Here is a 13184-nt window from a genome sequence, read left to right on the forward strand (position 1 = left end):
AAATTTTCATTTTTTAATGTTTATTTACTTTTGAAAGAGAGAGAGAGAGAGAGAGAGAGAGACAGAGCCTGAGTGGAGGAGGGGCAGAGAGAGAGGGAGACACCAAATCCGAAGCAGGTTCCAGGCTCCGAGCTGTCAGCACAGAGCCCGACACGGGGCTCGAACCCACGAACTGGGAGATCATGACCTGAGCCGAAATCAAGAGTCGGACACTGAACCGACTGAGCCCCCCAGGCGCCCCGGATGCCGAGAAGTTTTACAAACTAAAAAAATAGAGATGAAAAAAAGGTTACGGCAAAGTAGACTAACTTCTGACATTGGCGTGTCATCCCCAGTGTCTTATACCACGTTTGTTTATTTTTACAGGAATTATGTTGGAATATGAAACGAGTGGAGAACTGAAGACCAAATGCATCGATTTGCTCAACCTCAGTCCCAGGTAAACCCGCCGTGTGGTGCAGCCTGGGTTTCCGAGCCAGATTTGTTATTGACAAACGCTGGCGCAGGGCGGGGTGTGGAAGGGCTGCGTGGACTCACCGTGCAGTGCTCAACACATGTTCTGCGGTGTATTATTTCCTGCTTGCTTCGGTGAGGCCTGCAGGAGTGCCTTGCTGGGTGAGGACGAGGTGGGAAAAGGATCGTCCGTCTGCCCTTTGTTTTTCTTCCTAAACACACCTGTTGTTGTTTTTAATCTTTTAGGTTAGAGCAGTTTTAGAAAGCTGTGAAGACAGGAGCTCCCCCACGCCCCATGCCCCGCATCCCAGACTCTTAACTTCGTAGATTTGTGTGGTGCGTTGGTCAGAATTAACGAACCGGTACTCACACATTATTACTAACGAAAGACCATATCTTACTCAATTTTACTTGTGTTTTGTTGTTGTTGCTGTAGTTGTTGTGGTGGTTTTGTTTTTTGCGTAATTAGCTTTTTCTCGTCCAAGATCCCACGTTACATTTCATTGTCAAGTCTCCTCAGGCTTGTGGTGGTGGTGACAGACTCTCAGATTTTGCTTCTTCTTGATGACCATTTAACATTTTTGAGGAATGCTGGTGATTGGAATTTTAAGAATAGTACTGAGCCTGTTATTTCCCTGGTAGACAAACATCTCACGGGGCTGACTGTATTCCGCTCCCCTCATTAATTGTCATGGGGCAGAAGTAGGAGGACCCCATCTTTGTCTCCAAAGCTTGTTATGCGCCCAGAGGAAATCCTCTTGTGAGGGCATATTGCCCAGAATTCATTCCCTTTAGGAAATCCTGTGCAAAACTAAGAAAAAAAAAAAATCATCCTCTGCAAAACTCCACTTCAAGAGACAGGATCAGATCAGTGATTATCCTGTGGGAGCCCAGGCTCAGATAAGGTGAAGATATTTTGAGTGGAAGAAAATTGTAGAGCGAAACAAAAATGCCACGATATGTGTTTCAGAGTTGTGGGCCAGCGAAATAAGTGACTTTCCACTGTGACTGACCTGCTTTGCCATAATTAGTGGAGCGGGGACAGACACGGGCAGCGAAGAGGACCTCTCACAGAACCACAGTTAGATAGTAGACGAGCTGCTCTCCAGTTTGAAACCTCTCTCATGGCCACGGCCACTTGAGCGGTCTGGAGTCTGTGGTGAGGACCGGTCGTGGCTCGGATGGTGACGGCCCAGGTAGAGTTCATTGGCACCGCCAGGTGACCCCACAGAGAAGGCGGTCAACTGTTTGCTTTTTAATCAAAGAAGAAATGGTGGCAAAGATAAGGCATCGAATGTCATCCACAACAATCATTGCTCTATCTATTTTTCGGGGAAGACAAAGTCTCAGATCAAGTCACGATTTTCGGTTCTTTTGGTAACTGGCACATATCACTGGTAAGTGTGATTCCGCCAGCATGCTGAAAGTTCCTTTGTTAGACATTCATTTATTTAGTCTGTAACGATGTTTTGTGCACCACCTCCATGCAAAGCTCTAGGTTAGGTTCTGTAAGAGGTTCTAAAGATATTAATCTTAATCCCTACCTCAACAAATTTATTGTCTAGCTTACTAGAGAAACGACTTGTATAAAACATGAGTGGCACAGATAAATGTCTATATGAGCAAATATCTTGCAGGTAGAGATTCAGAAAAACACAGATTTTGTATTTAAAAAACTGTAGATCCTTGGGGCGCCTGGGTGGCTCGGTTGGTTAAGTGCCCGACTCTTGATTTCGACTCAGGCCATGATCTTAGGGTTGGTGAGATCGAGCCCCGCATCAGGCTCTGCACTGACAGTGGGGAGCCTGCTTGAGATTCTCTCTCTTCTTCTCTCTCTGCCCCTCCTCCATTCTCAAAATAAATAAAATCAACATTAAAAAGAAGCGTAGATCCTGGGGATGCTGTAGTCATCCTATGTAGTGAATAAATGTCTCAAAGTAAAAAAGAGAAAGGATGGATCTTATTTCTAGTTCTGCTCAAGAATCTGAGTGAATTCTGCATATAAAAACATTTGCATGACATGGGGCACACTCGGGTTACTGTATCAGAATTAGAATTAGAATTCCACAGGGTTGGGATGGACAGATTAAATATCTGGTTAATTTAGACCTTGCTGGGAAATCTGTTTTGCTTTACAACATTTGTTGGAAACCTTTGCAAGAGGCATTATTATCTTTCTAATTCTTACGAAAGTATAACTCCTTTGACAACAGACTCTGGAAATTCATCCAACTCATCAGTGTAAACTGTCTCTGATTCATTCCTGTTCTAAATATTCACTCCTATTCCGATAGATTGTATTTCTTGAGAGCCGAGATGATATCTTTTACACTCCCAGGGCCCAACCGTAGTAGGGACTCAGTAAATGTAGGTGGGATGAATCGTCTTCTAACTCAGTCCCTTACACAAGACTGGAGCTCAGGAGATGTTTATTTACAAAGACCAAGGCATGCTTATCAGAGTTTGCATTTCTGGGCAGTAGAGGCTGAGACGGAGGGAGGTGGGTGAGAGGTTTATTGGGAAGTGACATCTGTGACAGACGGGATGGACCAAGGCTCTGCACGAGGAGCCATCAGCCACGATGATGCAGAGGTGATAACATTTTCTGCCAAGCCCACGAGGGAGCTCCAGAGTAAAGCTCATCGGCGAGAGTCGCTTGCGGGGCAGAAATGGCCAGGCTGACCTTGGGCTCAGCCCTGGGCTCGGGGCCGCTGGGGAAGAGCATGCCTCGGACTCCGATGCTGAGGTGGATCCCGAAGGTGCGGCCGCTGGAGACTGTCAGCTACCTAAACACCTGCCCCCCAGCGGGGCCCCGAGTCCTTTCTTGAAGGGAGGGAACTGGACAGTACATCTTCGAGACATGTTCGTGACATGTTTTGCAGAATGACCCCATTTTGGATGCTTTGTGGCTTATAGACGCTATTCTTTGTCTTGAACAATTATTATTCTGGGCTGGCAAAATTTACCAGAATCACTAAAGGTTATTTGAATACGGAGGGAAACCTCGAATCTGCACATCCCCAACAGTTCTTTTTTAAGAAAATGATGTTGTAGCCCGTAAGAATTATTAATGATAATCATCATCATTCTTTGAATGTTCATTTTTTGGTTCGCTACTTGCTGTTTCCCTAAAAAAAGTATTTCAAACTTAACCTTTTTCAAATCTCAGTTTCTTCATCACCAAAGTAATTATGATAAAAGCGTTATATTAGAGGATTGTTGTAAGATTAAACAAGAAAGCATATGGAAGGCACAAAGTATAGTCGTATCGGGAACATTCTGTATATGTTCATGAAAGAGACAAAGGAAGCAGGAAAAAAGTAAAGAGAAAGAGCTCAGTCTGCACTTGACCTTCTTAGGTAAGCAAATCAATATCCTTGCTCCCCTTTCCGTGGGGAAGTCACAATTAATGAAGAATCATTCTGAAGAACCCAAGCCACTTTCAGGCAGACTTGATTTCTTTATTGATTTGTATTCCACCACTCTCCCCAGAAATCTCTTAGTAAAGCTGATGGTGTTTTTACATTTTATAAATGTGCTTCATAAATGCAATGTCATTCTTCATGGGTTGCGTGTGTGTGTGTGTGCAAATTTTGGTATAGAAAATAGTAACTTGTGTGTGTGGGAATTTCAGTACTGACGTCAATGCCTTAGTAGAGGAGATACAGAAAGCGGAGCCGGTAATCACAGCTTCACGATCAGACCAAGTAAAGCTTTTACTACGGAGATTACAAGACAAACTCAGGCAGCACAGCAACCACCAATTCTATCTTTTTAAGGTAATGCATGTTTTAAAATGACCAAATAGAAGAACTTCAAAGAAGTGGTTGACATCCGATCAATCTGAGATAAAATGCAGATTATATTTTCTCTTTCCTTTGGTGTCTCATATATATTTGCTAAGACTAAGTCTCAGCAAGTCTTTATTTACTGACTGAATGAAACTGAAACGTGTTTCTCAAGAGAAGTTAAAAAAAGATTTGTAGTAAGTTTAGCTATTCTTTACGATGTTCCATTTAAAGGATGACCATTAAGGTAGCTTCAAGTTATTGAATAATTGAAGTTTCTTTTCAGTTGGAGTAATATTAAGTTCTGTTTCATGGAATATCAATACTTACTATTTTCTGCTTCCATGTGAACTAAACTATATTTCAGGAAATTATTTATTGATACGGCTTATATAATAATTTTAATGCAATGTAAATGTGCCTATTTTTCTCTGTAGTTTTCTCAATGATTAAATTTAAAGTATAACAAATGTAGTCAATTACTCAGGAATAGCTTTTAGTTTTTCTTAATTATTTAACAATATTTAATAGTTTATTCTAATATTGCTTCATATCACACTGGTTTTCTTTTTATGATTTAAATGAATTTTGAAGAAATGCCATTGTTATCAGGGCGCCTGGGTGGCTCAGTCGGGTGAGCATCCGATTTATGCTCAGGTCATGATCTCACAGTTCATGAGTTCGAGCCCCGCGTCGGGCTTTTTGCTGTCAGCTCAGGGCTTGGAGCCTGCTTTGGATTCTGTGTCTCCTGCTCTCTTTGCCCCTCCCTTGCTCGCTGTTTCTCTGTCTCTATCTCTCAAAAAGAAATAAACATTAAAAGATTAAAAAGGAAATGTTATTATTATCTATATTTGTGGCATATTCTGTCTCATAAAAAAATTACATCTTTTGTAGTCATCCCTTTAATGTACTATTGAAAGATGAGGAAGTTATTCTTGTAATATTTATTTTTCCAGCAGGTGGCACTATTTAATTTCAAATATCAGCTCTATAACTACAGTGACCTTGTAATTTATCTTCCAATGGGAACATTTTTGATAGTGAAAGCAGACACTATTGATAATTATGCCCCCGCAGCAGACGTAACTTGGACTGTCCCAGCCTAGCCAATCACTCCATCTGTAAACAGACTATCCAATTTATGTATGTTCGTTTGATAAATATTAAGGTATCCACTCTGTGCTTGACAGTGTAGGAATTGAAAGATAAATGAAATAAGAGGCATCCTGACTCTAGAGGAGAGTTAGGATTCCAGAAGTATTAATTAATTGTAAAATCTGCATTTGAAACGTATTTAGTGTATTTCCTCTATATGCTTTTTATGCCTATGGACAAAATCATGTGCAGTATTTAAAAGACAATATTATAAATTAATGCTATTTGGTATCTTATTTAATAGCAGTAATTTATCTTAAAAGCCATTTCATGGAAAACACAGATCCAATATTGTTTTTGTAATTATGTTAACTACCAAATGTTTTATTGGTCTTAATGGTAGGAGATACAATGTAGTTTTTTCTCGTCTGCTCAGATAGTGAATATTGTCCACTTATTATGTATAATTAAGATAAACTTGAATATCTTCCTTGGTTTGAAATTAAAATTAATGATTTAAACTTTTTTTTTTTGAGTTTAAAACAAATGCTGTTTTCTTTCATTGAAGGTTCTCAGAGCACATATACTGCCATTGACTAATGTTGCACTTAATAAATCGGGGTCTTGGTAAGTTTCTGTTATTTATTTAAAACTTAAAATTTTAAAAATTTTAAATGAAAAAATTATTTATTTATTTTCTTGCACCCAAAGTCGAAAAGTTGCTTTTATTTTATTTAATTTTTAATTTTTAATTTTATTTGAATCCAAGTTAGTTAACATATAGTGCAATAATGATTTTAGGAGTAGAGGTTAGTGATTTATTACTTACATATAACACTCAGTGCTCATGCCAACAAGCGTCCTCCTTAGCCCCCTCACCCATTTAGTCCATCTCCCCCAACACCCCTCCAGCCACCTTCAGTTTCTTCTCTGTATTTGAGAGTCTCTTATGGTTTGCCTCCTTCTGTTTTTATCTTGGTTTTCCTTCCCTTCCCCTATGTTCATCTGTTTTGTTTCTTACATTCCACATATGAGTGAGATCATACGATATGTATCTTTCTCTTATCTTTCTCTGACTTTTTTCACTTAGCATAATACACTCTAGTTCCATCCACATTGTTGCAAATGGCAAGATTTCATTCTTGTTGATCTGTAATATTCCATTGTATATATAAACCACATCTTCTTTATCCATTCATCAGTCAGTGGACATTTGGGTGCTTTCCATAATTTGGCTATTGTTGATAGCGCTGCTCTAAACATTGGGGTGCATGTGCCCCTTTGAATCAACATTTTTGTATCCTTTGAATAAATACCTAGTAGTGCAATTGCTGGGTCACAGGGTAGTTCCTTTATTAATTTTTTGAGATAAAAAATATTAAAAAAATTATTAGACTTTATTATTTATAGTGGTTTTAGGTTTACAGCAAAATTGAGCAGAGGGTACAGAGATTTGCCACATACGTCTGGCCCCCACACACCCTCAGCTTCTTTCACTGGCATCTTCCCCCAAGGATTGTGCATTTCCTACATTTGATGGGCCTACATTGACAAACACATCATTATCACTCAAACTTCATAGTTTACATTAGGGGTTGCACTTGCTTTCTTTCATTCTATGGGTTGACAAATGTTTAATGACAGATCTCTACCATTAAGGCATCACACAGAGCAGTTTCTCTGCCCTAAGAATCCTCTGTGCTCCATCTATTTATTTCGATATATTCCTTCCTTCCTTCCTTCCTTCCTTCCTTCCTTCCTTCCTTCTTTCCTTCCTTCTCCCTCCCTCCCTCTCTCCCTCCTTCCCTCCCTCCCTCCCTCCCTTCCTCCTTCCCTACCTCCCCCCCTCCCTTCTTGTCTCTATTCTAGAGAGAGAGCAAGTGATCAGGGGAGAGGGGCAGAGAGAGGGAGAGAGAATCCCAAGCAGGTTCTGCCCTGCCAGGACAAAGCTGGGTTCGGGGCTTGATCCCATGACCCTGGGATCATTACCGAGCTGAAATCAAGAGGCAGACACTCAACCAACTGAGTCACCCAGGTGCCCCTCTATATTTCCCTTTCTATTCTTCATTTCTAATTTTCAACAACCAAGGATAAAATTTTTTTTAAATAAAATTGTATATATATTTAAGGCATACCACATGATTTGACGTACATACACATAGTGAAATAATTGTTGCAGTCAAGCTAGTTAACATATTATCTCCTCACAGTTACCACTTTTTGTGTGTGTGAAGAAAGCACTTGAAATCTATTCTTTTAGTGTATTTCCAGTATTCAAGCCAGAATTATTATTTTATTTTATTTTTTATTTATGTTGTAATTTACATTCAAGTTAGTTAGCATATAGTACAATAATGATTTCAGGAGTAGAAGACAATGATTCATCCCCTACATATAACACCCAGTGCTAATCCCAACAACTGTCTTCCTTGATGCCCCTTGCCCATTTAGCCCATCCCCCCACCCACAACCCCTCCAGCAACCCTCAGTTTGTTCTCTATATTTAAGAGTCTCTTGTGTTTTGTCCCCTCCCTGTTTTTATATTGTTTTTGCTTCACTTCTCTTATGTTCATCTGTTTTGTATCTTAAATTCTACATATGAGTGAAGTCATATGATATTTGTCTTTCTCTTACTAATTTTGCTGAGCATAATACACTCTAGTTCCATCCATGTTGTTGCACATGGCAAGATTTCATTCTTTTTGATTGCCAAGTAACATTCCATTGTGTGTGTATGTGTGTATGTGTGTGTGTGTGTGTGTGTGTGTATACATACACACACACACACATGCACACACACACACACACATATATATGGCACATCTTTATCCACTCATCTGTTGATGAACATTTGGGCTCTTTCCATACTTTGGCTATGCACTCCTATGAACAGTGGGGTGCACGTGCCCCTTTGAAACAGCACGTCTGTGTCCTTTGGATAAATATTCAGCAGAGAAATTGCAGGGTCATAGGGTAATTCTATTTTTAATTTTTTGAGGAACCTCCATACTGTTTTCCAGAGTGGCTGCACCAGTTTGTATTCCCACCAGCATTCTTCTTTTTCCACATCCTCAACATCTGTCATTGCCTGAGTTAAATTTAGCCATTCTGACAGGTGTGAGGTGGTATCTTATTGTGGTTTTGATTTCTGTTTCTCTGATGATGAGTGATGTTGAGCATTTTTTCATGTGTTGGTTGACTATCTGGATGTCTTTTCTGGTGAAGTGTCTATTCATGTCTTTTGCCCATTTCTTCACTGGCTTACTTGTTTTTTGGGGGTTGAGTTTGATAAGTTCTTTATAGATTTTGAATACTAACCCTTTATCTGATGTCATTTGCAAATATCTTCTCTCATTCTGTTGGTTGCCTTTTAGTTTTGCTGATTGTTTCCTTTGCTGTGCAGAAGCTTTTTATTTTGATGAGGTCCCAGTAGCTCATTTTTGCTTTTGTTTCCCTTGCCTCCAGAGAGGTGTTGAGTAAGAAGTTGCTGCGGGCAAGATCAAAGAGGTTTTGCCTGCTTTCTCTTCGAGGATTTTGATGGCTTCCTGGCTTACATTGAGGTCTTTAATCCATTTTGAGTTTATTCTTGTGTATGGTGTAAGAAAGTGGTCCAGGTTCATTCTTCTGCATGTCGCTGTCCAGTTTTCCCAGCACCACTTGCTGAAGAGACTGTCTTTATTCCATTGGATATTGTTTCCTGCTTTGTCAAAGATTAGTTGGCCATTCGTTTGTGGATCCATTTCTGGGTTCTCTATTCTGTTCCATTAATCTGTGTCAGTTTTTGTGCCAGTACCATACTGTCTTGATGATAACAGCTTTGTAATTCATCTTGAAGTCCGGAATTATGATGTCTCCAGTTTTGTTTTTCTTTTTCAGGATTGCTTTGGAAATTCAGGATCTTTTCTGGTTCCATACAAATTTTAGGATTGTTTGTTCCTGTGAAGAATGTTGGTGTTATTTTGATACGGATTGCATTGAATATGTAGATTGCTTTGGATAGTATCGACATTTTAACAATATTTGTTCTTCTAATTCTTGAGCATGGAATATTTTTCCTTTTTTTTGTTTTGGTATCTTGTTCAATTTCTTTCATGAGCTTTCTATAGTTTTAAGTGTATAGACTTTTAACCTCTTTGGTTAGATTTATTCCTAGGTATTTTATGGTTTTTGGTGCAATTGTAAATGGGATCAATTCCTTGATTTCTCTTTCTGCTGCTTCATTATTGGTGTATAGAAATGCAACTAATTTCTGTGCACTAATTTTATATCTTGTGACTTTGCTGAATTCATGGATCAGTTCTAGCTCAGGCCAATATTATTAACTATAGTGATTATGCCTGTGCATTACATCTCTAGATTTATTCATCCTACATAACTGCAAATTTATGCTCTTTAACCAATGTCTCCCCATTTCTCCCACTCCCCGGTCCTTGGTAACTACTGTTCTACTGTCTGCTTCTATGAATTTGACTTTTTTTTAGATTCCACCTGTGTGTGAGATCAGACAATACTTGTTTTTCTGTGTCTGGCTTATTTCACTTAGCATAATGCCCTCCAAGTTCGTCCATGTTTTTGCAAGTGGCAGAGTTTCTTTCTTTCTCATGGCTAAAGAGTATGACATTCATTCCCTGATGGATATTTGTTGTTTCAGTGTTTTGGCTATTGTGAACAGCGCTGCAAAGAACATGGCAGTGCAGATACATCTATGGGACCCTGATTTCTTTTTTTTTTTAACGTTTATTTATTTTTGAGACAGAGAGAGACAGAGCATGAACGGGGGAGGAGCAGAGAGAGAGGGAGACACAGAATCTGAAACAGGCTCCAGGCTCTGAGCCGTCAGCACAGAGCCCAACGCGGGGCTCGAACTCACGGACCGCGAGATCATGACCTGAGCCGAAGTCGGACGCTCAACCGACCGAGGCACCCAGGCGCCCCTGATTTCATTTTTTTTATATACACCCAGAAGTGAGATTGTGGGATCATACGGTAGTTTTATTTTTAATTTTTTGGGGGACCCACCATCCTATATTCCATCACGACTGTGCCAGTTTACATCCCTGAAAAGCTAAGAGGAAGTGTCTGGAGAAGAGTCAAAGGTACACTGCCTTGTCAACCCTTTTGTTTGGTTGAGTTTCCTTGTCAGAATTTATCATGTATCTGTTTACCTTTTATCGTTACCACTTGACACTCAGACTGTTTTTTTTAAATTTTATTTATTAATTTACTTCTTGATTTAATTTATTTGTTTTAATTAATTTATTCAAATTTAAGTTAGCATACAGTGCAGTATTGGTTTCGAGAGTAGAACTCAATGATGCATCACTTCTGTATAACACCCAGTGCTCATCACAAGTGCCCTGCTTAATGCCCATCACTCACTTAGCGAACCCTAACCCTAACCCTACCCCTAACCCTACCCCGCCTCCCTTCCTCCATCCACTCTCAGTTTGTTCTCTGTATTTAAGAGTCTCTTAGGGTTTACTTCCCTCTGTTTTTATCTTACTGTTCCTTCTCTTCCCTTATGTTCATCTGTTGTGTTTCCTAAATTCGACATATGAGGGAAATCATCTGATACTTGTCTTTCTCTGACTGACTTTTTTTCACTTAGTATAATATACTCTGGTTCCATCCACATTGTCGCAAATGGCCAGATTTCATTCTTTTTTATTGCAGACCAGCTTTTTACTTCTGTGCACTTTTTTTTTCTGTGTTGGGGAAGTAGCTTTCCTAATGGAATATTTAAGGAATAACTAAGATAGTATTTTTAACTTTAAAATATTAGAGGTCAAGGGGTGCATAGGTGACTCAGTTGTTTCAGTGTGGTCAACTCTTGATTTTGGCTTGTCATCTCAGGGTCGTGAGATCGAGCCCTTCATTGGGCTCCATGCTGAACATGGAGCCTGCTTGAGATTCTCCCTCTCTCTCTCTCTCTCTCCCCCCCCCCCCCAACTTGCATGTGCTCTTTCTCTCTAAAATAAAAAACTACATATGAGAGGCCAACGTACAAATTATTCCTGTAGAAGAATGGTCATGTAAGAGGATTGCTAATCTTCAGTAAATATTCACTGACACTTACTAGTTTGCCAGTCACGTTCCAGGTCCTGGGGATGATGGCAGTAAACCAGATGGGTAGAAGAAAGACTAGCAAAGAGGTGAATGTGCCTGCTCAGGGTGTGCTTTGGGGTCAAGTTGAGGTCCCAGAGACAGCCAGTGCTGTTGGTCTTGTGGGCCATGAGCAGAAGTTTGAATTTTCCTCTAGATTGTTAGGAAGCCATTGGAGGGAAGTTAAAACAAAAACAAAAACCTCCAGTTTCGGTGTGGAAGATAGACTCATAAGGAGTAAGGACCATGTGTGAGCCAAGATCTATTAGAAGATGGTTTCATGGTTTAGGCAAGAGATGGAGGCAATGGAGCCTGGTGAAATGCAGCCACACTAGGGGTGTATTTTGAGATTGGGCTCACAGAATTTACTAATAGATTGTGTGTGGTATATGAGGGGATTAGAGGAACCAAAGATGATGCTAAGATTTTATGGGCTGACCAATGGGAAGAACGATACTGTTTATTGAGATATGTTAGAATTTCAGAAAATGTTGCTGATTAATATTATTTAGTTCATAATTATTTATAAGAATGATTATTGGCAGGATTACTCTTAATTTGATATAGTGGCTCCTTTTTGGTTTAGGGATAAAATTAAAAAAGTTCCTAATAAAAGGATGTAGCTATTGTTCCCAATTTAATGGTTCTCCATACACGATTTCATTTTGTAAAAAGCAAGATAGGGGCACCTGGGTGGCTCAATCTTGGTTAAGCATCCGACTTCAGCTCAGGTCGTGATCTCGCGGTTTGTGAGTTCGAGCCCCGCCTTGGGCTCTGTGCTGACAGCTCAGAGCCTGGAGCCTGCTTCGGGTTCTGTGTCTCCCTCTCTCTCTGCCCCTCCCCTGCTCATGCTCTGTTGCTCTCTCTCTCAAAAATAAAGAAAGATTAAAAAAAAGAAGAGCAAGATAAATGGGGTTATAATCTTGTAGGTAAAAAAACGAGGTCTTTATTAACACGCTGCTGTTGTCACTTTGTGATCTATTTGTCTCCCACGTGTTAGCTTTATTACAGGAAGCTATGATCGGACGTGTAAACTTTGGGATACTGCATCTGGAGAGGAGCTTCATACCCTGGAGGGCCACCGGAATGTGGTTTATGCCATAGCATTCAACAATCCGTATGGGTAAACAGACATTCAGTCATTCACTTCTTCCTCATTAATGCATTAAATCCTTTATTTTCTCTCCATTTATTCATGTCTTCCTCTGTTTTTTGGGGGGTGAAAAGAAAAAGAGAACTAAAATTTCCAAGTGCCTGGATGTGTGCTTTGAAAGCTTTTTAAATACCCCTTTCGGTGCTTAAAGGAGTTTGGGGATAGGTCTTCTTTTTCTCACATAAAGTATATAAAGTTCAAGGACCTTTCTCAAAATCACGGGGTAGTTAAGAGGCGAGCTGAAGTCCCAAGTTCAAGCAGGGCTGAGTCCCGTCCCCTGGGAGTTCTCTGACAGGCATTTATGTCCTATTGATGTTTAGAGCACTGGCTTCTGGAGAATGTGACATACCCCCAGAGCATGGTTTACCTTGTTCAGAAGTTAATTTACAGTCTTAGCTGAAAAAAAAAAAATGGATCCAGTAGCATTCTAGATAACAGCACAAGATATAATAGCATTTTTTTAAAATTTTTTTTAACGTTTATTTATTTTTGAGACAGAGAGAGACAGAGCATGAACGGGGGAGGGCCAGAGAGAGGGAGACACAGAATCCGAAACAGGCTCCAGGCTCTGAGCTGTCAGCACAGAGCCCGAC

General features: G+C 40.0%; 1 protein-coding gene across 6 annotated transcripts in view; it reads left to right on the top strand.

Annotated features, from left to right (window-relative positions):
• The window catches only part of DAW1 (dynein assembly factor with WD repeats 1), a 79435-nt gene that overhangs the window by 11259 nt on the left and 54992 nt on the right, over positions 1–13184 (top strand). For all 6 annotated transcript variants that reach the window (XM_042950388.1, XM_042950389.1, XM_042950386.1 and 3 more), the window contains exons 2-5: positions 367–439; positions 4088–4232; positions 5905–5963; positions 12439–12561. In XM_042950388.1, the coding sequence (XP_042806322.1) occupies positions 372–439; positions 4088–4232; positions 5905–5963; positions 12439–12561 (395 nt within the window). In that variant the 5' untranslated portion in view covers positions 367–371. The remainder of the gene's footprint in view (positions 1–366; positions 440–4087; positions 4233–5904; positions 5964–12438; positions 12562–13184) is intronic.

The sequence above is a fragment of the Panthera leo genome, chromosome C1 (assembly GCF_018350215.1).
Source record: "Panthera leo isolate Ple1 chromosome C1, P.leo_Ple1_pat1.1, whole genome shotgun sequence".
Lineage (NCBI taxonomy): Eukaryota > Metazoa > Chordata > Mammalia > Carnivora > Felidae > Panthera > Panthera leo.